At 44.5% G+C, this 27,249-nt stretch overlaps 2 protein-coding genes across 5 annotated transcripts in view; one reads left to right on the top strand and one right to left on the bottom strand.

The window, feature by feature from the left end:
- The window catches only part of MICU3 (mitochondrial calcium uptake family member 3), a 37,558-nt gene extending 34,077 nt beyond the window's left edge, over nucleotides 1-3,481 (bottom strand). Inside the window, exon 1 of one of the 4 annotated variants that reach the window (XM_081924562.1) lies at nucleotides 3,381-3,481. Coding sequence is in view for 2 of the 4 variants with exons in the window: in XM_081924561.1 (XP_081780687.1) it covers nucleotides 2,854-3,162 (309 nt within the window). In the remaining 2 variants the exon portion in view is untranslated. Of the gene's footprint in view, nucleotides 1-2,540; nucleotides 2,633-2,853; nucleotides 3,268-3,380 lie in introns of those variants that run through there. The other 3 variants (XM_081924561.1, XM_081924564.1, XM_081924563.1) reach the window with 3 other exon arrangements.
- A 12,171-nt stretch (nucleotides 3,482-15,652) lies between these two features.
- FGF20 (fibroblast growth factor 20) lies at nucleotides 15,653-22,259 on the top strand (the record flags this gene model as incomplete). The annotated part of the gene is made up of 3 exons (XM_081925867.1): nucleotides 15,653-15,947; nucleotides 19,415-19,518; nucleotides 21,220-22,259. The coding sequence occupies 3 exons, from the start codon at nucleotides 15,653-15,655 to the stop codon at nucleotides 21,463-21,465; spliced, it is 645 nt and encodes a 214-aa protein (XP_081781993.1). The 3' UTR covers nucleotides 21,466-22,259.
- Between the last annotated feature and the right edge of the window lie 4,990 nt (nucleotides 22,260-27,249).

Below are 27,249 nucleotides of genomic sequence, written 5' to 3'. Positions count from 1 at the left end.
GCCCTTCCACTGTTTGGATTCCGTTCTTAGGCCGAGGTAAAGTTTGCAAACTGGGACACTACTTCCAGTTTGCAGAGTTCGTAAATCGAATCGTTCGTAAACAGGACTGTTCTTAAACTGAGGTACCACTGTATTTTTTTTTTGTACTCTGTCTGTTTCTGACATTTCTTTTGACAGTTATTGCTTTATATCCAGTAGAGTAAATTTTACTTGCTGTTCAATTTCATAAAAATTAGACTGAGTATTTGATATGAACTGCAATAGTAAATATTTACACGTGCTGAATGAAAGTTGTGAACTTTGGAATACCTTGCTAACTTTATGAAATTGGTGTAGCAAATGTGCCCAAAGGTGAAGCATTAAAATGAATTCAAATTCTCCCATTTTCTGCAGAAGATCATAGTTAAATATGATTGTAAGCATAACTTTCACTAATAGTTGCAGTAGCCTCCCATCTTGTGTCTGATAAATGTTGAGTAACTTTAGACTCAAGAGACAAGAATTAGCATTGTCCATCTTTTTGTAGAAGCTGGGTTGGGGGAAAGCTCCTTTATTGTGGGGAAAAAGTCACTGCATCTAGGCAGGAGTCAACTATGGTTTGTCCAACTAGATTTAGGGAATGTCCAGTGCATGCAATAAACTCTGTAAACTTGTTCCTTTCTAGAACTTTTTGTTGAATGCTGTTATACTTTTTCAGCCATATTGGCTGCATTGACATATGGTTGTCCTCTACATTTACTGAAATCTATTTTCAAGTTCACTGACGTAGTTAAGTATCAACTCACCAGTGTGAACTTTCAGCTCAAAAAAATTCATCTCTAGAAAACCCATCTCTAGAAAAACGTACCCAAAAATGACAGTTGATCAACATGGGAATCACCAGGGGTTGAACTGACTGATAAACTAAAATAACCTGCTTGCTTGATGTTGCTCAGTATTGCTTCTCCAACTGTATTAGCCATCAACTGGATAACCTCTTCACATATGGTTTTGGATAAGTATAATGGCTGACTAGAACCTTTATGTGAGCACATGGAAAAGGACTGAATTTGACAACTCAAGAAATCCAAGAAGTTACCATTTTTTGATGAATCAAATGTTTCATCATCTCCCCTAAATGCCAAACCACATTCTTTCAAAAGAGAAGTCACTGGGATAACTCACTGAAGTACGTGCCTCCAGTAATCCTGCTCTGCTTTGATTTGATCTTTGATGTGCGCATTTGACCATAATTTCTTGTTAAGTATGTTAGCATCAAGTTCAAATTATTGTTTCCTGTCAGAATGGGATAGTAATGATTCAATGTAGATTTGTAGCTCGTTATAGTAGCATCACTTAGTTTTGATGTAACAGTTATAAGTTGCTTTTTATACTATATCTTAGTTTTAATGATCATTAATGATAATCTGTATACCATTTTGAGGGTTTGCTTTTTAACAACCAAGCCATGTATAAATTTTATGAAATAGATGAATAAGTAATATGCCAATTACAGAAAACTTAATATGTCAATTGCAGAATACAATCTCCTTCCTAGATTATCTGTGTTGATACTCCACATATTAGACAAGCCCACATAACAAATGCTAAGTCTCAACTGCCCAACTTGGGGTTTACAATTACATGGATTGCACCTTATTTAGCATGCACAAAATTGTGACTGCTTCTCTTGTAAAATCAATAAACATTTTTAAAACTGGCTTTTGACAAACACCTGTACAATAGCCACTGTTACACCTGTATTGAATTAAATAGTAATAGTTCCATTATTGTTGTAAGAATCACCAAGTACATTGTGATGTCAACAGGGCTACTTCTAAACTGCCCTGGATATTCATATTCATATTTACTACATAGACAAGAATCTGGACATGCTGTCACTAGCTGCTAAGCTTTTAAAATGAGTAACACAGATCAGCAGGCAACTTGATAACCTTTCTTTACTTTCTAACAGTGGGGAAGAAGTGTAACAAAAATATTCTTCCAGGCAAACGTCTTTGCCGATTGTCAATTTCCTTCTTAAAGTAAAAAGTGTTGACTGTCAGAGTGTGGTGGAGAGTATGGAGGACCATTTCAAAACAGTTAACCTCGTACACAGACAACATTTTGCATAAGGAGAAGCACACAAAAAACCACTCATGGTGTCTATTTTGCTGTAGGTACAAATGCAGTATGTCAATCAAAGCATCCCACCATGTGCAGGTGTAATGGAGCCAGCTGGTGGGAACATCAAAGAGATCATCCAAAGAGGCTGCCTTTTGTATTTTCCTTTAAAATCAACGGAGCTGCTGCATAAGCCACTCTGGGAGCCTAAAGAGGTGGGATGAACAAAACAAACCACACACACAGGCTCCACTTTATGGGGGTGGGGGAGGGAGGCGAAATACGTAGCAAACTGCACGACGAAGCAGCTCCGCTTGACAAGCGGTGACAAGGAAGGACCGTGCCAAGAACAGAAAGGGGAAGAAGAGCTTCGCCAAGGCCGCAGCATCCTTGGCAAGGCGGCTCCCATTTCCCCCGGAGCAGCTCGTCTCGCTTACCCTTTTGCAAAACAGCAGCTGCGCCAGGAGACGCTGACCCAAGCGAAGTCGCTGCTGCGGCGGCAGGTGGCGAAGGACGCCCTGCCTGCAGAGCGAAGGAGCCGCTTGCCGCCCGAGGGTGGCGGCGCCTGCTGCCGACGACGCTCCCGCCCTCTTGCAGGCCGGCGGCTGAGGCGCAGGCGGCCGTGCAACAGGTAAAGCGCCCGCCTCAGCCGCCGCCTGAGCCTGGGAAGCGGGAGCTGAGCTTGGGCACAGAGCATCCCCTGAGGGCAGCTGCTCTGCCGAGCGCCCCTCCTCCTGAGGAGACACCTACCGTCGTATCCCTGGCAGCGGCCGCGACAGGGATGGGCAGCAGCGCGCGGGCCTGGCCGGCCTCGCCGCTCCGTCCCTTCTGCTGAGGTGACGGCCGACGCTCGTAGAAGCGCTGGCAGACGAACCAGGCGAGCGCCCCGCCGGTAGCGCCCGCCGCCGCCGCAGCGCCCAAGCTGCTCAGCGGCGCCGCGCTGCTGCCCGCCGGCCGGGCCCTGACACCCCACAGCCGCCTTCGGGGAGGCAGCTCCGAGTCGTTGCCGTTGGGGAGGCGGCAGCGACGCCACCTCAGGAGACCCCGCAGCGCTGCCATAACTGCCGGCCCGGCGGACTTGACAGAAAAGAGGGAAGCCGCCGCCGTCGTTGCTGCGGCGCCGCCGCCGCCGGGGAAGCCTCGCGAGAGGCTCTCTCGCGCGCGAGTGTTTCCCCCCCCCCGAATCCCCGTTATTGCTCCGCCCCTCTCGCTCCCCTCCCTCAGGTCTCACTGCCCTTCCTTCAGACTAATTACTCGCCTCAGGCCACAATACGTACAGTGATCACTCCCTTTCCCCTCCACAATTGCTGGTCTTGAAGGGACCGGCAGGTGCAGGCAGCCCTAGACGTGTCTACTCAGAAGTAATCCGCACTGACTTGGAATTAAAGGGACGGCTGTGGGATTTAGGGTACAAACGGAGGAAGCGGGGCTTCTGCGCCTTTAATAGCTGGGCAGAAGAGGGAATGTCAGCAGGTGCAACGACACACCCGCTGAGATTTCTTATTCTGAACAGTTGTTAAGGGCATAGGAGCCCTGTTCTCTTTTTCACTTGGTCACCCTAGCAGGACTGTAGTGTGTTCCCAAACCTCGGTCTCCAGTTGTTTTCCCCCTCATACTACAATTCCCATCATTCCTGACCGCTAGTCTTGCTAGCTAGGGATGATGGGAGTTGTAGTCCAAAAAACCCCCCAGCCGGCAACCCAAGTTTAGGCAACACTGTTTTAGAAGTAGTAATATTGGAAACAATGCAGATTATAAATTCTTCAGGTCATGTTTAACATAATTCAATCACCAGCCATATATGTCCTACCTATTCTCTTCCTATAGAGTGTGTGTTAAATTTTCAGACCCAATTAAGAACTGCCGCATTGGCTGATTTGTTCCGGCCAAGGTGATCCATTCAGCGCAGTGCGGCTGCCAGATGTCTCTGGAAAGATCATTTAGGATTTAATGGGGATATTCACCTTCTGCTGTTCACTCTATCATCTAGTCATCAGAAGTACATTCCCCCAAACATGGAGGCTCCATCTGCCTATGATAGCTAGGAGCTGTTAGGGAAAACTGCTCATAAATCCATCACCTTGCAATATTGGGAAGGTTTCTTATTAGCAGTTTTCCCCTTGTTGCCTAATGTTGAAATTTTCAAACTGACTTGGAGTACGAGATTTACATTTATCACTTCCAAACATGTATGAATCAACAGATAGCTGTGCTGCTTCTGTTTCCTTGATGTTTGAGTCTTCAGTTGAGAAGTTAATGAATTCAGTAGCACCTTCAGGCTAATCTTTTCAATTGGGGAAAAATGCACATCTGTATCTACTTATGTCTGAATATGCTCCTCAGACCCTCCCACTGAGATGTTTGTTTAAGAACATAAGTTCATTTTAATCACATAATATTTTCAATCAAGTTGTAATTTTATATTATTATGTGCCTAACGCACATCTCATAAATGAATAAAGCAAAGGTTCAAGCGCCATTGTTGGAAACTTCATTGAACAACTACTGAACAGGCTTTCTAATGCATCTTATATAAACAAAATTTTATTCAGACTAAGTAAACAATGAGATAAAAAATCATATATAACAATAAATATATACCCACTGGGAATAGAAGTAGATGATAAAAGGGAAACTGTGGGGGGGGAGCGGGGGACGGACCCTAGAACTTAGCAAGCCTGAAAAAGTTGTCTGTCTACAGTGGCGTAGCGTGGGGGGTGCAGGGGGGGCCGGCCGCACCGGGCGCAACATTTGGGGGGGGCGCTCGCACTCGCAGCTCTCTGCCCCTACCGGGTTAGGGGGCGCAAATTACTTGCCTTGCCCCGGGTGCTGACAACCCACGCTACGCCACTGTCTGTCTAGAAGGCTGTTTTTGGCTTGGTGCTGGATTGCTTTATGTGCATATTGCAGTGTTTCCCTGATGAATCTATGAGCTTTCAGTCAGGACCTCAAGTAAGTGATGGATCTTTAAATCTGATTTTTTATTGAAAGTTTTCAACATATAATATAATAAAAACCAAACTAATGTAAATAAAAATAGAGAAGATATTCTCACTTGATTTGCTTTGAACTTATAAGCCACTGGGATGATGGCATATCCTTGCTATAGCCAACATGGGTTGACTGAAGAAGTCAATGTAGCTAGATGAACGAACACATGGAGAAACAAACAGATCCACAACTGCCACTACTGGACACTGCATTTTCCTACTAAAAAATGGCTTAGCCTGTGTGTAGATGTGTATGATTTTAGTGGCGACACTGCTGTAGAAACAGTGAGCAGCCTCCTGCTGGTATCTTCAGCCCACAGCACATGATGATCCTCTTATCCTTGGGTCCTGAAGCTGTTTGCCTACACACCCATACTCACTTGTCCTTCCTGGTTGCTGTGATCTCATGTGCTTTTCCATACAACATTAAGAAAAAAGTTGCACAGGCAGTAAAATTTAGTTCCAAAGCAGTGAAAGTCCCTAAATTATTGTTATAGGAACTCAAGAGTGGCTTGTAAGAATCAGGTCGTCTGAGCTGGGAGCAAAGGCTTGATTACTGAATCCCTCCCAAAGTGACCTAAGCCTTAAAGGACAACTTATTCTATGGCAGTGTTTCTCAAACTTGGGTCCCTAGCTGTTGTTGGACTACAACTCCCATCATCCCTGCTAGCTAGAGATGATGGGAGTTGTAGTCCAACAACTGCTCTATTGTATTAACCCCTGCATGATTAATTAGACTTAATCATGTTGGTTATATGAGGCTGGTTACCTCACAAGCAGAACAAGGAAATATCCCATGGGGGTAAAGTAGCACAAAGGGTTAGGGGGTTGGATAAAATGATCTTCAGGGTCCCTTCCAGGTCTACAATTCTATGATTCTTCTGTTGCCTATCAGATGTCAGGTTTTGATCTTGGCATAGGTGCATCCATACACACTAGTAACACCAAATTTACTACCTATTATCCTAAGAAACTGTCACCACTTCTTTATCCCATTGAGATCATGGACATAATTTTGGTCTCAGCTATCACTCCATATTTAAGGAGCTTCTTTCCCAAGGAAGCCCATTAAAACTATTTTCTTTCTGCACTGAAAAAGGCAGCAAAACGTCTTTTAAACAATATGCTGTTTTTAGCAAGTGTCCACGTACTACATTGTCTATTGCAAACCATAATACTTACTTGCTTTGGGAGTTTAAAAAACCAAACCTGGATCACCTATATATTTATTCAATAGCATTGAAAGTGCTGCTCTAGGAAGTAAAGGGGAAACGATTAGATTGTAGAGTATACTTAAAGTAGAGTAAGGAGTTCTTGCAAAAACACTCTTCAAATATATTTAACTTCCCAAGATAGCAAGACAGAATGAGCAAAAATATACATACATATAGGAGTTATCGCTTCCCGTCACATGACTAGTGCAAACGGCAAGGTGAAAATAAGGCCCTTATCGTGTTTTCCCCAGTACTTGATAAAATGGCATAACTGCTTCCAAACTCAAGACATGAAAGGCTACGCTTGAAAGAGGTCAGTTTGTTTAGCATTTCACTTTCACTGCTATTCTAATCCTCTTCATATTTGTTTTAAGAGCATTATATTGTGCTTTCAATAAATCTGACTAACAAATGATACCTTTGGAAAAATTACAGTATTGGTGTGGGTTAATTGCATCGCTGTGATATTTCTATAGTTTGCTATCCAATGGGAAGGTTGGATTTGCTAATCCCTCAGCTTCTTCCAACCTTGTAATTCTGGCCAAATTACTTACTAAGGCAGGAGAAGTATAGGCAAGGTTCAGATTAGCTCAGATTATACCCATGTCGGTCTTATTTTTAAAGAGTGTTGAGCTGGAGCAAATCAGGGGGCCTGTCTCCTGATGCTCTATCATCTATTACACACAAAATCCTGCAAACTGCCTGGTTTTCCATTCATGTTCCAGGCTCAACTGAAATTTCTAGTTTTGACTTAATGCTCTGTTTGCCCCAGTATCTGTAAAAGACTGCCTCCTTACATATATCCCATCATAATCTCTTATAAACTAGCAAAAATGTATTCTTCTGCATCTCACGAATTTGAGCATCAGAGGAATGGTTCCTTCTCACCACTATAGAATCACCATTCCTCAAGTCTTATCAAGAACTCAGCCTGAACTTCTCTTGGAAATCTTAAGATCATTCTCTTTGAAGTGGTGTGAAGCTCAAGGATATGTTTTATGGAATCTGTTTTCTAACTGGACAGTGTGTATGTTCTCTGTCTATAAATGGGCTGGGCTAGAAGTATGAATGAATAAATGAAATGATTAAACCAAATCTTAGATTAGGATGATCATGACCATCACAGTGCCATCCATGTATGTCTGTAGCAGATGAGGAAGACAGCTCCTGTGCCAGGAAGCTTCTAGTCTAAATATATGATCTTAAGGCACATATGACACCCAGGGGTGGCTGTGGGCAGGGTCCCCGCATTGCAGGGGGTTGGACTAGATGACCCTTGAGGTCCTTTCCAACTATGATTCTATGGTATGATAAGAGATGATAACGATTCTATGATACGTCACAGTTACCTTGCTAAAAGCTAAGCCAATGCATGTCTGGTCAGTGCATGGATAGAAGACTGCTTTGAAACTGAAATCATGTCTTCCATTAAGTTCTGAACTGCCCTGAGATCTATGGAAATAGGGCGGTATAAAAATCTAGTGATAATAAAATTAATGAAGATTCTTCCACTCCCTCCCGCAGCTTGGTCAAACTCATGTTCGTAGCTTCGAGAACACTGTCCATCTATCTCGTCCTCTGTCGTCCCCTTCTCCTTGTGCCCTCAATCTTTCCCAACATCAGGGTCTTTTCCAGGGAGTCTTCTCTTCTCATGAGGTGGCCAAAGTATTGGAGCCTCAGCTTCAGGATCTGTCCTTCCAATGAGCACTCAGGGCTGATTTCCTTAAAAATGGATAGGTTTGATCTTCTTGCAGCCCATGGGACTCTCAAGAGTCTCCTCCAGCACCATAATTCAAAAGCATCAGCCTTCTTAGTTTCAGGCTTTCCCCTGTACATCTGAGAACTAGCTGACTAAGCTCACTGACACAAAACGATAACTGGATCACGTTGGCTGGGGAAACCCAGCCAGATGGAAGGGGTATAATAAATAATAATAATAATAATAATAATAATAATAATAATAATAATAATAATAATAATAATAATTGCTTTTCCTTGGAGATAAGGTGCAAAAGAGGGCAGGGCTCCTCCCGAACCTTTAATAGTTGTGTCAAAGGGGGAATTTCAGCAGATACGCTCTGCATGACAAGCTGCACCTGCTAAGATTTTCTTTTCTACACCCTTTTCTAAGGATGGAGGAGCCCTCTTCCCTTTTGCATCTCACTACTCTACTTGGGACCAACGCAGGAAGCATTTCTATGATTTGAAATAATATCTGTAGGTGGCTCAGGGTCTGATAACCTGTTTCTTAATTATAACTATTTTGCTTGTGCTCATGTCCCCAATGTTTTGTACTGAGCTGCATTGATAGTTCAATTCTTCTGTCCATATGTACACATGTTTTAAGATACAGTATATATATATATATATCTGAATGACATGGTGTGCGCTTCAATTGTTGGGGTGGGGTTTTCTTGTTTTGGGGGTGTAATGCTATCTTTAAGACATAAGTGTACAGGCTCCCTGCACAATTGGTTTTCTTCAGATTCTGCAACTTTGATCTCGTTCTTTGATTTAGCCCTGCAATTAAGAAGATTTGGTTCAAAGCAAAAGCCCATTGGTTGATGTTTTACACTGATGTGATAATGTTTACACAGATGTGCTTTGAAAGCTCGATTATGAAGGATTTTTTGGGTCCAGCCACATGACAGGCTCCTGTTATTTGAAAGGTAAACTTATATAACATCTATCTGCAACAGCTTTCCCAACAAGTCTGCCAGCTCTCCCTCTCGCTCCCTCCTTTGGAAGTGATTTATCTGATCATTGTATTTAACATTATTTTCGTTTTGAGGTTTTAAATCCTTCCACAATAAATCACTTGCTTTCAACAATCTTCTCCTTTTTTATCACTCAGGTGCACACAGGGCAGTACTTAGGACTACTGTGATGAAAAGGTGTTGCGTTACCTGCTTTAAGCCACCTGCCAATTAATTAGCCCCAAACCTCTCTCCAACAAATAAAGCAAAGCAGCCAAATCCATTTGATCTCCCAGATTTACATGGTTGGTGACTGAAAAGACACATGGAAAGAGACTTTGAAAAAAAGAACCACCTAAGAAAAACATCACCCTATTCTTTCCCATCGCTCTACTACTTTTGTTTTGTTTTGTTAGTTAAACAAAAGTGTAAACCCACTAAGCAATTTCCCGCCCCCACAGCCCTTTCAAGATTTGGTTCTGAAAGGTCCTCGATAGGGAAATAACATTTATCTAGATGAGAATATACAGTGTATTAAGGCGGGCAATAATACACTTTGCAATACTAGGGTTACATTAATGTTCCCAAAACACACGTGAACCAGCGTGTTTTGTACTGAGCCAATCAGTGGATGAGATTCAGAATTTATGGATTTGGGAAATAGACAAGTTACTTTCTTCAACTTTAATATGCAAGTAATAAGCTCTTTCTCTCTTGCAGGGTGGTAAGAATTTTTTATAAAAAATATTGTAAACAATTTTGCACATGAAAGTGTGATTAACAATGATACACTTTTTATTTATATCCTACCGTTCCTCCTAAAATGTCATGGATGTATCCAGTTAAGTTCCAGTTGGAGTAAACCCATTGACAGGAACGAACCTAAGTTAGTCATGTGCATTAATTGAAATGGGTCTACTCTGGAGCATAACTAACAATGGATACAACCCTCAGAGTGGACTCTATGGTCCCTGCTCTTTTATACTCACCAAAACACCTGTGAAGCAAATTAGGCTGAGAAATCAAACTGGACAAGGTCACTCAGAAAGCTTTGTGGCTCAGATTTAGGATAAAGGGACCCCTGACCATTAGGTTCAGTCGTGACCGACTCTGGGGTTGCTGCACTCATCTCGCTTTATTGGCCGAGGGAGCCGGCATACAGCTTCCGGGTCATGTGGCCAGCATGACTAAGCCACTTCTGGCAAACTAGAGCAGCACACGGAAATGCCATTTACCTTCCCGCTGGAGCAGTACCTATTTATCTACTTGCACTTGACGTGCTTTCGAACTGCTAGGTTGGCAGGAGCTGGGACCGAGCAACAGGAGCTCACCCCGTCGCAGGGATTTGAACCACCGACCTTCTGATAGGCAAGTCCTAGGCTCTGTGGTTTAACCCACAGCGCCACCTAGTCAGATGGAAAAGAAGACAGGGCTTCTTCAAGGAATGTGTAGAGGAAGGAATTTCAACAGGCACAGATGACATTCCCTCTTTTATGAAACTATTAAAGGTGCCTCAGTCCTGTGCTCTTGCATCAAGACAACTTTAATGAGCAGAGATTTGAACCCGGGTTTACCCAGTCCCCAAATTCTAGCTACTACACCAGCTAGAGAAACACATCAGGTGGTATTCAACCAAGTCTTATGCAGGGCAGACCCACTTAATGCCCTTAAGTTAGCCATGCCTATTAATTTCAATGGGTCTACTCTGAATAGGACTTACACTGACTCCAACCTGTAATTTAAAATATGGACGTACTTAATTGCACCTGAAATTATATTAAAAGAAGATGCCTCTGAAACAATCTGAAGCTGGTCCTGAGTGTCACCATTTGCATTGGGAATTGATCGCTACTGGAAGAGTGATAGCTCTCGCTTGTGGTACAGTACATGTTCTTGAGACTCTGGAACTAGACAATCCTTTGCTGAACTCTTTCAAAAGTTAGTTCTTCATACAAGAGGACCCCTTTCCTCTTTTGCATCTGGTTACTCTGCTCACTAATCCACTTGTAGTGATATCGACATTATTAAAGCACCCCCGCAACTGATGGACAATTACTGTATTTTTTGCTCTATAAGACTCACTTTTTCCCTCCTGAAAAGTAAGGGGAAATGTGTGTGCGTCTTATGGAGTGAATGCAGGCTGCGCAGCTATCACAGAAGCCAGAACAGCAAGAGGGATTGCTGCTTTCACTGCGCAGCGATCCCTCTTGCTGTTCTGGCTTCTGAGGTTCAGAATATTTTTTTTCTTGTTTTCCTCCTCCAAAAACTAGGTGCGTCTTGTGGTCTGGTGCGTCTTATAGAGTGAAAAATACGGTAAGATACAGGCACACACTCTGCGTAACATAGAAACATCTGGAAATTGGGATAATTTTTACCTCTCTCTTGAAATTTGGGACAATCTGCCTCTGACCCATAACATAAACTGCAGTCTTATGCACACTTACCTGGGAGTAAGCCCAAATGAACTTAATGGGGCTTACTTCTGAGTAAACATGCCTAGGCATGTGCAGTAACTCTCCTGCATTAAGATGAACCCATGCAGATGAAACAGACGGTTAGGTTGTGTGAGGATTCCACTATCACACCTTTTATCTAACCTTATTAAGAAAAGGTGGGGTTTATTATAGTGGCAGTCAGGAATGCGAGTCTGAAAATTGAACAACAAGCCACACACAGATGGGACTTTCCCCTTCATAAGCTTGAGCAACCCTCTGGTAGGGAACTGTGAAGTTTCCCCTTGCCAGCCAGGAACACATCCATGCTTGCAGACGCAGACTAGGAAGTTGCAAATGTATCTTTCCCCAGCTATCAAAGTTCGCCCATAAAACATTTTGATCGCTTTTGTCTCTAACAACCCAAATACAGAGAGGTCTTGAAAGATTAGCAGGAGGACCTCCTGGCAGTCATGCAGAAATAAAACCCATTGACTACTTCCCTACTGCTTTCATTACAAAACACGGACTTTTTGATAGCTTCTTAAACTTTAATTGAATCCAGGTGCATAACTAATATATTTCTCTGCCTCTGCATTTCCAACAGAAACACTGCCATGTGTTAGGAACCAGGTATGACCATCAGCATCTTTGTACATTCCTAAACACCTGAAGGCAGGGACAGGGAACCTTTGGCTCTCTAGACCTTGTGGGACTACAACTCCCACAAGCCTTCATTGTAGGCCATGCTGCCGGGATTGATGGGAAATGTAGTTCAGCAACACCTGGAGGGCCAAAGGTTCCTCACACATGTTCTAAAAGGGATTGCTGAGCCCATCAGAGAGAGGGAGGGAAGCAGCAGCAGCAGCTGACATCCTTCTATCAGGTCTGGATACAGCTCTTGGGGACAGCCCCTGCTCTGAATGAGAAGCTAAACTGTTATGTATAATAATATCCATCTACCTATGGAATTAGTTCTTTTGGGGGAGGGCTTTACCCTGAAAGACAACATGTAAGTGTTGAGAATAAAGACCTTTAATCTCATGGTCATGGGTTTGAAGCCCACATTGGGCAAAGGATTCCTGTATTGCACTGCCGGGGGTTGGACTAGATGATCCTTGTGGTCCCTTCCAACTCTATAATTCTATGATTTTTGCATGGCAATTCTTATATAATGTATACATGTGTCTTACTGCCATCTCTTCAAGGAGACAGAGGCATGCTTTCAATGTGACACCTACTCTTTCCATATCTACTTGACCAGAGTGTCTACCATGCACCAGGAACTACCGTATTTTTCACTCTATAAGATGCACCAGACCATAAGACGCACCTAGTTTTTGGAGGAGGAAAACAAGAAAAAAAAATATTCTGAATCCCAGAAGCCAGAACAGCAAGAGGGATCGCTGTGCAGTGAAAGCAGCGATCCCTCTTGCTGTTCTGGCTTTTGGGATAGCTGCACAGCCTGCATTCGCCCCATAAGATGCACACACATTTCTCCTTACTTTTTAGGAGGGAAAAAGTGAGTCTTATAGAGCAAAAAATACGGTAGTTTCTCCGTCCAGAGATGAAGATGCTTTGATCCTCCAGATGTTGTTCAACTATGCCTCTCATCATCCCTAACCATTGGCCATACTGGCTGAGGCTGATGGGAGCCGGAGTCCAGCAATATCTAGATGGCCGTAGGTTAGTCACCTATGGAGAGCAGTGAGTGTGGTACTAAAAATGTTTCAGATAGAACCCCTCTATTCATGGGTGATCCAAAAAAATTGCAGGAAGGTTAACATGAGATTACAAATCTGCCTTCCTGCATTACCATCAATCACTTAAAAACACTACACAAGAAGACTGAGAACTCTCACATATGCACACCAAGAAGAGGGGGAGAGAGGTTTAGGTTTCCTGAGAGTCAGGCCCCTTGAACTCAGAGAGGCTTACTTTGGAGTAGACATGCTTGGCTTTGCCCTCTCAGGCTGCAACAGTTCTAAACTTACCTACTTGGGAGCAAGCCCTATCGAGCTCAACGAGGCTTTGAGTAAACATGTTTCAGATTGTGCTATCAAATCACTTTAAGTGGCATGTATGCAATCAGTTCTAGCCTCCTGAGACCTGATGGAAAAAGCAGAAAACATTGTTGGGTTCTGCCTTCCCCTTCCCTACAGGGTACGTGCAGTATGGGGAGATCTAGGAGCATGCCTAGGATTGGATTAGCTTTTCAGATCACAGCACAGCCAGGCACTGCAATTCTATGCGCAGAGTTGCTGAACCTCATTCCCTCCCCAGTCTAAAAAAGCAGCCGTGCCAAGGATGGTTGGTGTATTATGGGTTCATAATGTGAGCTCTAACAATTTCTCTAAGACCCGCCAGATGTTGTTGGCCTCCAACTCTTCTCAGCCCTAGCCAGCAAAGGTAATGGACAGGAATGATGGGAGATGGAGCCCAAGAACATCTTGTGGCCAGAGGTTCGTCACACCTGCTGTAAGGCCACATGTGTACGTGTATTAAGGCAAATGTCAGAAACTTGACATTGCTGATGTTGATTGGTAAGCTGTTGCAAGACCCAGCTGGAAAGGCGTTCACACTTGTGGCATCTCTTCTCCCTGTACGCCAACCTTCTCCAATTTGGTACCCTCCAAATTGTTTGGACTACAGCTCCCCTGTATGCCCAATGGTCAGGGTTTATGGGCATTGTAGCCCAAACCACCTAGAGGGTTGAGGAAGGGCGCCACAAATTAGGCAAATGACATTTGGTCATTTACAGAAGGCCATAGGCGTAGCCAGGATTTTTGTTACGGGGGCAGGCCTTTTGTTGGGGGGGCAGAACTGATGTGATTGGTCAATTAAATATTTCTATTGTTCCACTTGATCTGGGGGGGGGGGCAGTTGACCCCTGTCCCCCCTTGTCTATGCCCACAGAGAAAGCATTCACTTGGCTTCATCATTTACAGGTAAACATCTGATATTTCCCGCTGGGCCACTTCTAATGTGGAGACTGACCAGTAAATGTCGATATTCACCAATAGCCTACCAGATCCCTGACACGCATCTGTTCTGCTGTATTCGGATAGATTGTTAAGCACTTATATTAAGACACACCAGAACAATAGTCCTGTGTCACATTGTCTGTGATAAATGAAGTATAGCAGCCTTCAAGGAAGGGGGAAACCCCAGATGACGATGCCAATTCATTTGGAAACAAAATCCCCCCTCTTTTGGGGGGGAAACCTAAGGTGATAAAAGGAAAGGGTAATAAACGCAACACTTTTATGAGTGCTCTGAAAAATCTCAGAGTGGAACTGTTAGATCTTTTGCTTTCTCTCCCCCGCCCGCTGCTCTTTCATGTGTGTCTGGGCAGGTCTAACCCTCAGGTAACGCCCTTTCTCTCCTGCTTCTCGCTTACCTTTCCTTGCACCTGTCCACGTAATGCGCTGCAAGCTCCCCAAGTCCAACCCTGCTTTCTCCTGCGCCTCTTGCTAATCTGGGCTTTTGCGCCTTCTCGATTTACTGCTGTGTGAAGAAAAGCCTGAACCTCAAAAGCAGGCGGGGAACCGACGGCATCCTTCGCCCCACCGACAACAACCTGGTCTCTCTCTGTGTGTGTGTGTGTGTATGTGTGTGGGGAGGGAGGGAGGGGCTGGTGCTGGTGGCGGCGGAGGGGAGGGGAGGGGTGTTTCCTAGGCTGCTAACTTCGAAGGGGCGTGCGCCAAGGCGCGAGAGAATGGCTGGGGAACATTAGGAACTCCCCTCCGTCCCTGCAGAGCGAGGGTGGAGGCGGAGGGGAAGAAAGGTGTGAGAGGAGGGGCGGCGAGGAGAGAGAGAAAAAGCTCCGTCTAGGGTTTCAAACGCCGGGGCATTAGCATATGTCAGGGGGGAAACCCGCCCGACGTGGCTATATATAGAGCGCGAGCTGGAGAGATTCCCCCACGCGCAATTTTGGAGAGACCTCGCTTGCATCGAGCCAGAAGCAGCAGCACCGGCTGTGGATGTTTATGCCAAGCTCAGCCCAGTCCCGCCAGCCCCATGCCTAGGGAGAGAGGAGAGCCTCCCCAGACAGGCAACTGCTATCTGGATGCGGAGTCCGGCCTCCGGGAGAAGCCCCAGCTGTGAGCCTTGAGACGTGACTCTCTGCATACATCTACCTGTCCATAATATATATATATATATTATATATATCTCCCCGCCGTCCTTCTCCATCCCTTCCTCTCTGGGACTCCTCCATGGCTCCCTTAGCCGACGTCGGGGGCTTCCTAGGCGGCCTGGAGGGCTTGGGCCAGCAGGTGGGCTCCCACTTCCTCCTGCCTCCGTCCGGGGAGAGGCCGCCTCTGCTGGGCGACCGCCTGGCGCAGGTGGAGAGGGGTTCCCGAGGGGGCGCGGCGGCGTCGGGGGCCACCGAGCTGGCGCACTTGCAAGGCATCCTGCGCCGGAGGCAGCTCTACTGCAGGACGGGCTTCCACCTGCAGATCCTGCCCGACGGCAGCGTGCAAGGCACTCGGCAAGACCACAGCCTCTTCGGTAAGGCTCCTCACTCTTTTCCCTTCCTTCCTTCCTTCTTCCCTTCCCTCTCTTTCCAAGCAGGATTCGCTCTCTTCCGCGGCTTCTTCCCCCACCTTCTCCCCTTGCGACGGAAGCATCCTATAGCAACAGATGGTATAGCAACGGACCTCTGGCTTAAAGGCATAAAGCGCTTTAAATCCGGGCTAGGACCGCGGCAAAGGGAGCCAGCCTAGCTCCGGGTGATGCTGGAGACAAGAGCTTGAGGGAATTGGGGGGGGGGGGGTTAAGGGCATCATTAGGATCGTAGAATTGGAAGGGATCGTGAGGATCCCTTTAGCCCAACCCCCTGCAATGCAGGAATCTTTTGCCCCAACCCTTGGCTCTGAGATTGAGAGTCTCATGCTCCAGCATCAGTTTGCAAGGCTTTGTTTGGAGCAACAACCTTTTTTTGGGGGAAAAGAAGGTCCTTGTAGGCATGAAGTAACAGAAAAGATTTCCTTGAGCCTGTGCAGAGTGCCTTTCCAGCATCACCGACAGCTGCATCCTATACTGTGCAGCAGATGAACGTTGTGGGTGGAATCCTTGCAAGAAATAGCACTGCACCTGAAAACTGCAATGGGCCAGAGTTTCCATGTCAATAGTTATTCTCATGGTAGTTGCATGCTATTTTGGACACAGGTGTGCTTTCCTGCAGGAAGTAGGTAATTAGTTGGTGCGGATGAGAAGAGAGGGCTTCCAGGTCAGGGCGTGCTGCCCTAGAGAGCCTCAGGACCTCTCCCTTTAGAAAGGAAACGCCATATGTATTTGCTCAGTCATCTGCACCGCTTGTATGTAGGCAGCATGTGTGTGTGCATATGCGGAAATACAGAGACATATTACAGCGGCATACCTGGACACACTGCTCTGGCTGAGGGGAGGAAGAGGGCGTGTCAATTCCAGCCTTTCACTCTGATCTTTGCCAGTGCTTTGATTTTTCTTCTAACAAACGAACGTAGGTCTTGCCTTCCTTAATTGTTTGCAATGCAGCCCTGCCCTTTGCTACCTGTGTATTAAGCCCCATGCGTTCCAGTGGGAGTTAGGCATATGCAAATGTGTGCAAGACTGCACTTTAGCAAGACGCTGCTGTGCAAAGTGGAACTGAACTGTGCTGGTCCTGCATAAACAACAGCAGCTATTGCTGTTTCACATCTATTTAGTTCTGCTAAATAGTTCTATATAGGCACTATATGCAACAGAACAGGCCGCCTGCCTGACTTAAGAGCAGTGAGGAGACTGTGAGTCTAGGGCTGTATTCCTGCGAAGATAGTTTGATTCTCTTCCCAACAGCCCTATAGAATTTTTACTATGCCCATTTCACAGATTGGAAAAAGAAGGCAGGGTGACTTGAGGAAGGCCAACCATAGAGTTTATGGCATAGCAGGTGTCTCCCAGGTCCACACGTGACCTGACACACTAGCCAGTAGTCTGATAACTTGCTACACCTCTGACCTGCATTAGTAGTAGTAGTAGTAGTAGTAGTAGTAATAATAATAATAATAATAATAATAATAATAATAATAATAATAATAAATTTATTATTTATACCCCGCCCATCTGGTTGGGTTTCCCCAGCCATTCTGGATGGCTTCCAACAAAAGATTAAAAATACATTAAAACATCAGTCATTAGAAACTTCCCTAGCTTGAAGGGCTGCCTTCAGATGTCTTCTAAATGTGAGGTAGTTGTTTATTTCTTTGACATCTGATGGGAGGGCGTTCCACAGGGTGGGCGCGACTACTGAGAAGGCCCTTGCTCTGTTTAGGATTCAGATTTTCTTCTTCTTCTCTGGTGATCACTCGGAGCCGAGTAAGATTGTCTTCCATGAACACGGTCTTAGCAGTGTGTCCATAGGTAACTGTGGAGGCCAGTTCTGGATCCACACATCCTTCCACATGGTGAGGGTTTGCCAAATGTGCCTTCCTCTTAGCTCATTTCTCCTTTTTGCCCTGAGTTCGAGTGTCTTCAAAGTCCATGACACCTTTGGTAAAGGCTGTTATCCAATTGGAGCGCTCGCAGGCCAGTGTTTCCCAATTATCAGTGTTTATACTACATTTTTTTTAAAGATTTGCCTTGGGAGAGTCTTTAAACCTCTTTTGTTGACTGCCAGCATTATGCTTTCCATTTTTAAGTTGAGAATAGGGTAGTTGCTTTGGAAGATGATAATCAGGCACCCAAACATGACCAGCCCAACAAAGTAGATGTTGAAGAATCATTGCTTCGACACTGTGCCTTAATGACAATAGGAGACTTAATGCAAGATTGGGAAAGGTTGCTTAATTTGTAAGAGCAAACAAAAACTGACATTGTAGGAAGCACAGCCTTATCTGAAGAAACCTGCTACTGTTGACAAGCATGGAGGGGTTTGAACAGACACAAAAGGCCAATGGAGAGGTTTTCTATCAGGTTTCCCATAGTCAAAACAACCCATTGCAAAAGGTTCTTAACTGATTTTGCACACTGGAAACATCAGGGTTTCCAGACTGAACAGAACGTCGGTTCAGCAGAGTTCTGCACAGAAGGGAAATTTCTTACAACATGTAAACACAGAATAATTACCTCCAAAGAGAGAGAGAGAGTTTGAGATCGAGATCAAACATTCTTGGTGCTTCTTTATTCTATCGCCATTCTCAATAGGTTTGTCTGATGTGGTGTCTTTGTGGATTGAATCACCTGCTTATTATGAATTGGAGCGGGGGAGGGGAGGGGAGTTTTTCTTTGAAAATGATATCAGAAAGGCAGAATACCTCCCATGTCTTTCAATGGAACTTTGAATATTGGGAACTCCGAAATCTCTGATGATTTATTTGCAGTGTGGGAAGATTTAATATCTGATCTTTGTAGAAGATTTGGCTGGGCTGCCACTCAGCATTACACAAACCAAGACCCTGGCAACTTTCAATTAAAACTCCCAAGGCTGCAAATGATAGAACATTCATTATCTTGCTTTGGGAGTTCGGAAAATAAAACAGCATGGATAAATACAGAAGAAAGATTCAAAGCCATGCCTAAAATCAGATGGCAATATTTCAAAAAGTGGGGGGGGGGAGCCATGGTTTTTAAAAGCATTTATCAAAAACTTCCTTTCCAACAATCCAAATATTTGATTACTGTTATTATTTAACAGAGAATGGGATAGCCTAGCCAAAGTTGCACTTATAAGTTCCACTGATTTCAGCTGCAGAGACTTGGGCATATGCTTAACGCTCTTGTTGAAATCAATGAAGTGTCAAAGGGCTTAGTTTAGGCCAGATCGTGCCCAGTCTTTGAACCATTATAACTCAGGGATACACCTTTTGAGGGTCTTCTGTGCTATAACAAAATATTACAGTTAGATTTTGCATAGCTAAGTCTCTGTCTGCCTTTGGCAATATTTTATAACTGTGTCTTCACTGCCACGTGCATGGAAGTTGAAAACAAATGTTTGTTTTTCTCCCTCCTTTATGCAGGTATTCTTGAATTCATCAGTGTGGCTGTGGGATTAGTCAGTATTCGAGGGGTGGACAGCGGCCTTTACCTTGGAATGAATGAAAAAGGAGAACTTTATGGCTCTGTAAGTATTACCATTGTATCACTCAGCTTGTGCTATCAGCTCAGATTACCTGTCGACTTGATCTGTTATAGCCACTGGCAATTTTGCTGCTGGTGTCAGAGAAAGTTGGATCATACCCATTTATTATTATCCTTTCCTGTCACCTAGTGCCGGACCATTCTGCGTGCAAAGATATGCTCTGTCTCTGAGCTATGCCCCTTCCCCAGATGTCAGGCCAGCTTCCCTGGCTGCTACCAGCAGAGTTAAAGGAGCCATTGGGTGCACTTTTCATTCATATGCAGTGGCAATCTGGTTCCAGCCAGCCTGCCTCAGGTGCTCATGTGAATGACATTTAGTTCTGAGGGAAGAAAGAAGTCCAATTTGCAAGGAGTGAGTGGACAAGGGAGTCTTAGTACTGTTAATCTAGAACAGCCTTAGCCAACCCAGGTGACTTACAACACCTACTAGCTGCAACCAGGGCTGATGGGAGTTGTAGTCCGAAAGGGCAACCAGGTTGGCAAAACTGGTCTAGGAGTCCAGACAGTTTTGTAAAGGGGTTCAGTAGCTAATATTTTCCTTCCAATATCAATCTTGCAAAGCAAGTCATGCTGAGTTCACTCTCTGTTCACCAAAATAAAGAGAGAGAGAGAGAATGAAGGAGTTGTACACATAAATACCAGAGCATAGACGGCTGGAAGTGAAATTTGCTGCTCCATTGTGATTCAGCCAGTGGAGCTCTGGGGTGTTCTTTCTTTCCTTGTTAATAAAATAATCATCTTATATTCAGGCCAATACAGTACAGTGGTACCTCGGGTTACAAACACCTCGGGTTACAAACACTTCGGGTTACAAGCTCTGCTAACCCGGAAGTAGTACCTCGGGTTAAGAACTTTACCTCAGGATGAGAACAGAAATCACATGGCGGCAGTGGGAGACCCCATTAGCTAAAGTGGTACGTCAGGTTAAGAATGGTTTCAAGTTAAGAACGGACCTTTGAACGAATTAAGTTCATAACCAGAGGTATCACTGTATATCCCCAATGCTTCCCTTTGACTCTTTTATTAAAGCAATGGATCTATTGCTTCTCTTCTGGAAGCATAGGCGATATACTGTATTGGCCGAAATATAAGCCTCACCCGCAAATAAGCCGCACCTTTAAAATTCAAGGGGGAAAAAGAAAACAAGACAATACCCTAATATTAGTAGCTCCCTTAAAATTCCACAGGCACTCACACCCGTTCCGTTTTCCCGTATGTCTGTTTCAGCGGCGATATCGTAAAAGCCCATTTTTGTAAGGTCGCAAATTTAAGCTGCGCTTTAACTTTTCACGGTCGGAATTTGGAAAAACAGTGCAGCTTATATTTGGTCCAATACGGTAATCCGAGGTGGGGAGGGTTAGGGGTATTGCTAGATCCTTAAAATGGCACAAATAGGCCCATGGTGCAAATCTGCATAAAAATGTACCTGCTGGTTTATATGTATCGATGCACATTTAGACTGACTTTTAGAGGGAAAGCTGCCTTGTAAGCAAAATTCATTTTTAAAAGCTTTTATTCCAAAAACAAATTTTTTGGGGGTGGCCTAAGAACAGTCGTTGCCTAAAGGATTAGTTAGCTCTTATCTGAGCAAGTGAAAGGAAAGCTGCTTTTGAGAGATGCCACCTTTGAGGCATTTACTTAATCAGATTTCTCACCTCTGTGTTTATTCCTAAAATTTCCACAGGAGAAGCTGACGCCTGAATGTGTCTTCAGAGAACAGTTTGAAGAGAACTGGTACAACACATACTCCTCCAATGTGTACAAGCATGGGGACTCTGGCCGGCGGTACTTTGTGGCACTAAACAAAGACGGCAGTCCCCGAGACGGGGCGAGGTCCAAAAGACACCAGAAATTCACCCATTTCTTGCCCAGGCCAGTGGATCCAGAACGAGTACCAGAGCTCTACAAGGATGTGTTAGTATTCAGCTGAAGTCGGAACACTGGAGGAGAATGGAGTCTCTTAGCCTCAATGGTAACAAAAGCACGAAGAACTTCCGAATGCTGTGGAGTTCTGAGATATCTAGGGTGCCGGTTGTCAGAGAAGCTGTTAGTGGTAGACAAGCACTTCATTGCCCAACGTCTGGATTTAGGAGAGTGGGCCTTGAGGTCAAGTGGGTCAACCTCTTTCTGGTTTGCTCACTCGTGCGCTGGTCAAGTAGACAAGGAGAAGTTGGAACTGGACTTCAAACCAGACTGTTCTGGATTGCTTTCTCCCTTCACCTAGAACACAAATAGCTACGTAAAGCATGTGGAGGCAGATTGTAGGAAAATGGAAGAAATGGCAGGAAAAGAATGAATGGCAAGCTGTGTGGATTGGGAGTGTCAATCTATGGGGACAGCGCTAACTCGGGAAGTGAAATCTGGATTTGTTTTTCCCTTCAGGATGGACCTAATTTATATACTTTCAGAGTGCATATATTTATTTTAAATATTTATTTATTACAGAGTTTATTTTTTACTGGGCTATGAAGAGAGTACAACCCTTTACCCCAATGAAAAATCAATTATGGTGCCAATATTTACTCCAAGGTAGTGTCAAGAAAAGGGGTGTTGCATCCCCCCAAAGAGTTCAAATGGAGCAACATCTCTGGAAATATCATTGTTGGGAAATAATAAACTGGGGTTATATTTCTGTGCACGCCCCGTTGCCTTACATAGGAAAAGTTGTTGGCTGCCTTGTGACTGTCCCCTATATTTGTACTGGATTTTTAAAAAATGCACATTTAAAAGGGAATTAAAGATAAACTTCCATCTGTTTGTTTCACTGTTGTTACTTAATGGAATTGTTAATCAGTGGTAGCAGAGGCAAGGGTGGTCCTCTCCCACTCCTATGTCTCAGATTGCACATGGTTATTATACAGAGGCATCTATGTTTTCAACTCTCTGGTTCTTCCTGATGACTCTGGTCCTTGATAGTAACTGTTATGTCATGAGATGGGGAGTCTGGTGTCCTCCAGAGGTTGATGGACTACAACTCCCATCAGCCCCACCAGCATTGTCTACACCCTCCACTGTGGTTAGGATGGCTTTGAAAACTCTTGTCTTGGAGGGTTCTGAGACAGGAAACAGATAAAACTTGAGTTACTTGCACTTCCTGTTTCCTCCTGGTCCACTTTAATGCCTGAAGTTGCTTGAAAGCTCACAGAGAACAAAATACAGTGTTCCGTACCATTATACATGCTTAAAGAATGGCTATAGATTTGGAACAGAGAGCCTGAAAATGCCACACTTTTCAGGATCCTAAGGAAGTCTCATGCTGGAATTTGGTGGCATTGTCAATAATACTCAGACTCTGGAAGGCATCATGCACCCTTCCCTCAATTTAGGCACAATCCATGAAAGGAACCATGAAAGCAGTGCTAGAGAATTACAGACACTCAGTTGCTTCCTTTTAAAGGTTTTGCATGGCAGAATTGGTATAAAAGGTAAAGGTACCCCTGCCCGTACGGGCCAGTCTTGCCAGACTCTAGGGTAGTGCGCTCATCTCACTCTATAGGCCGGGAGCCAGCGCTGTCCGCAGACACTTCCGGGTCACGTGGCCAGTGTGACAAGCGGCATCTGGCGAGGCAGTGCAGCACATGGAACGCTGTTTACCTTCCCGCTGGTAAGCGGTCCCTATTTATCTACTTGCACCCGGGGGTGCTTTCGAACTGCTAGGTTGGCAGGCGCTGGGACCGAACGATGGGAGCGCACCCCGCTGCGTGGATTCGAACCGCCAACCATGTGATTGGCAAGTCCTAGGTGCTGAGGTTTTACGCACAGCGCCACCCGCATCCCATAGAATTGGTATACTCCATGCTATTCCCAGTTGCTTTGACATCAGAGGCTTCAGAGACCTCAGCCTGGAAGAGTTTCTGACATACGGTTTGCAAGTGAAGTTCAGAAAAGGCAGTAGATGGCATTTCACTGTTCACCACAGACATACATTCCATCTGGACGTACTCTTTAATTTCATGTGAACAAGTGAATTTATTCCTTCTGCACTCCAGTTTCCCTATGTACAAATGCTCCCATGGATGGCTTGAATTACAGGAGCACCATGCTGGAGTTTCTGGAAAGAAGCATGAACAGGCCATTGCGTGCTTGCAGTGCACGTACAAATTACACATACAAAGGGGAAATGGTGGATAATATTACACTGAAGCTAGACACCAAAAGGCTCCACGACTTCTGAAAAAAATATGAACCAAAGTAGAGACATTCTATCCAAAGCAGTTTGGTGCCTGGTAAAGACTCAGTGGTTTTCAGGCTACTATGGTTGATACATTAGCTATATGAGTAAACAGAATGCAACACTATTTCAAGTATTGCTATACTGTAAAGCTTCAGTAGATGGATCGAGGACAAAGATTTTAAAGAGAGAATTGCAATCATCACATCAAATCCTGGTTAGCCGAAGCCATATGGTGGTTCATTGGCTTTTAAGGACATGAATGATTCTTGACCTGTGCTTTTGGGCTAAACTTTAGATAAATTGTAAAATTGGCAGGGTCCTGTACAAAGATAAAGATCCCCCAAATGGCTGTGTGCCTATCATATATTACTTGTGTGAGGTCCTCTTGAAATCACTTTGGGTATACAGTGGTACCTGGGGTTACATATGCTTCAGGTTACAGACTCCGCTAACCCAGAAATAGTACCTCGGGTTAAGAACTTTGCTTCAGGATGAGAACAGAAATCGTGCTCCGGTGGCACGGCAGCAGCGGGAGGCCCCGTTAGCTAAAGTGGTACTTCAGGTTAAGAACAGTTTCAGGTTAAGTACAGACCTCTGGAACGAATTAAGTACTTAACCCGAGGTGCCACTGTAATACACATTGCCCTCTAAAGACAGAGTGTGCCCATGAGTCCAGATTTCCAAACAGCACCTCTGACCACAGCTTCATCTTCCAGCTTTTCTGTCTTGTAAATGAATATTCAGAACCATTCTAGGTGAGTTTCTTCCACACTGATTGGAGCGGAGGACCCGTACCAATGGATTCAAATTAGAAGAAAGGAGATTCCGACTAAACATCAGGAAGAACTTTCTGACAGTAAGAGCTGTTAGACAGTGAAATGGACTCCCTCGGAAGGTGGTGGACTCTGTTTCATTGGAGGTTTTTAAAGCAGAGGTTGGGACGCGGGTGGCGCTGCTGCTGCCGTCACACCACCGGAGCACGATTTGTGTTCTCATCCTGAAGCAAAGTTCTTAACCCGAGGTACTATTTCTGGGTTAGCGGAGTCTGTAACCTGAAGCATATGTAACCTGAAGCGTATGTAACCCAAGGTACCATTGTATATTACTTCAGGTCCCCCACTCCAATGTGGCAAGCATTTGGCCTCTCTTGCATTTTGGCCTCTCTTCTGCTCATTCTGCCCTAGACATCTGCTCTAAAGTCCTGCGCTGATGGTGCCCCTGGCTGCGCCAACATCTGTAAATGATGGGCTTCTAAGGAGCCCAGCCATGTTTTCACATAGGCCCCGCACTTTCGAGAGAAATCAGGATGTCATGTGTGGCATACAGTGTCATCGATAACGTGAGCATGCTCAACACTGGCCTTCTTTATACTGGAGCCAGACAGTGTCATTTGCTTGTCTGACAAAGACTGGGTGCTGGAGGTAGGCCAGTTGGCTTCATCTCAGCACGGATGAGTTAGAGGTGATGCTTAATGGGCAGCGGGGAAGCAGTCAGGAGAGCCTGCCAAGCCTCAGACGGCATGCTAAGTTGGCAACAACATGTCCGTAAGTCAGCACTATCAGAGATAGGAACATCAGCCAAAGTCTCTTTTCTTCATTTAGCCAGAAGTTGTTAGATGTGCAGCCTGCTCCCACTCATGCTTATGTAAAGCTAAGAGCTGTTCTACACATTATGCCAAATGAGGACGGGAGCTAGACTGTGATGATACAACTCTGAATTTTGTGCCACTTCAGGAGTACACACCGTACCTTAAAAGCACATTTGAAACACGTGCTTTCCCTCAATCAATTATGGACCCTGCAATATACCCCTCAGAGTTACAATTCCCAGAAACCCTTAACAAACTACGGGACCCATAAATCAAATGTGCTTTAAATTTAGAGTGCCTACACAGACTGAAGGTAGGGTGTGTGCATTTTCTTTTCATTAATACTGTCCCCATGTAATGTACCAGCAAACAGTGGCCAGGGAGACATTGCAGGTGGGGCTCTGTTGCTCCCCCAGCTTCCCATTGTTGCTGCTGCTTACAGTAAAGGAGGAATGGAGTTTGAGGTTTGGGAAATGTGGGGTGGCAGGAGCATTTGATTGGGTCTTATGAGACCCAGCCCCTGCCCCCTGCCCCTCATGCTCTTGGTAAGAGACACAATGCATATGAACCCACTTTATACTGAGTCAGACTTTTCCATCTAGACCATTGCTCTCTCTCCCTACTGGTGAAATCTTTCCCAGCTTTGCTGTCTGAGGTTCATAGTGCTGGAGGTGTCGTGGATTGCACCAGGGGCTTTGGCATACAAGATGTGTGCTTATACCACTGAGCCAGGTGTGTGTCCCCTGTAGCAGAGGGGATAAAACAGCAAAGACCTGGTGAAGAGAGCACAGCAGAGGTTATATTTTCTGAGAATCCTCCGGAAAAACAATCTCTCAAAGGACCTGTTGATGGCATTTTACCATTGTACTGTGGAGAGTGTATTAACTTACGGTCTGTGTGTATGGTTTGGGTGCTGTACGGTCAGGGGAAAAACAATGCTGTCCAGGGTTATAAAGACTGCAGAGAGAATAACTGGGTGCACTCTTCCCACCTTAGATCAAATCTATGCTGTCAGGTGCCATAAGAAAGCTGCAGAGATAGTGCAGGATAGTACACACCCCGGAAATGATCTCTTTCAGCTTCTGCCTTCTGGAAGAAGGCATAGGGTTATAAAGACCAGGACTAGCCACCTGAGAAACAGTTTCTACGCAAATGCAATTCTGGTTCTAAAAGCAGCATAAGGAGTCTCTATAGTATATTTTATTTTAAAATGGGGTTTCAGAGTTTTTAGGGGGTTTCGAATGTTTTATGTAGATTTTCAATTTCATTGTTCCATATGGGACAATAAAGATATCATATTGTATAGTTTGGAAATCCAGAACGTCTAGAATTCTGAACTGCAAGTGAATTGGTTGTTATTCCATAGAAAGAGTGCAGAACCCAAAAAGGGCCACTTGCAAATGAACCATTTGGAATCCACTCATGGATAAACTGATGTCGCCCCCAAACCTTGCAGGGATATTAATTTACTTTTGGATTTGACAGCAAGTGACAAAATATATTACAAAGGCTTTATACTGCCATTTTGTAAATGTAAAAAAATTAAAAATAAAGTCTGAATATGGTATGGTTTGTCATCTCAATCTCAACAAGATGCAATGGTATATATTTCTGGTCAAGCACAGAATAATACTTAAGATAAAATATTTCATACAGTCAAGTATAACTCTGGTAGTGCTGGGTGATATATGAATACATCACCCAAAATTGTTTGAAGTCCATATCGTGATATCAGTTTTGTAATTTTTCACCTGGCAATATATCAAATCATGGTGTGTGTGTGTACATGCTATGCAAAAATCATGATGTAGGAAAAGCCATGAAGCCAGCCAATGCCTCTACATAGCTCCATCCTTATTTCAGACATCATGGTATATCAGTACAGTGGTGCCTCGCAAGACGAAATTAATTCGTTCCGTGAATCTTTTCGTCTTGCGATGTTTTTCGTCTTG

The sequence above is a fragment of the Podarcis melisellensis genome (assembly GCF_964234715.1).
Source record: "Podarcis melisellensis genome assembly, chromosome: 9".
Classification (NCBI taxonomy): Eukaryota; Metazoa; Chordata; class Lepidosauria; order Squamata; family Lacertidae; genus Podarcis; species Podarcis melisellensis.
Note: the sequence above shows the minus strand (reverse complement) of the source record. Positions and strands in the feature narration are given on the sequence as shown.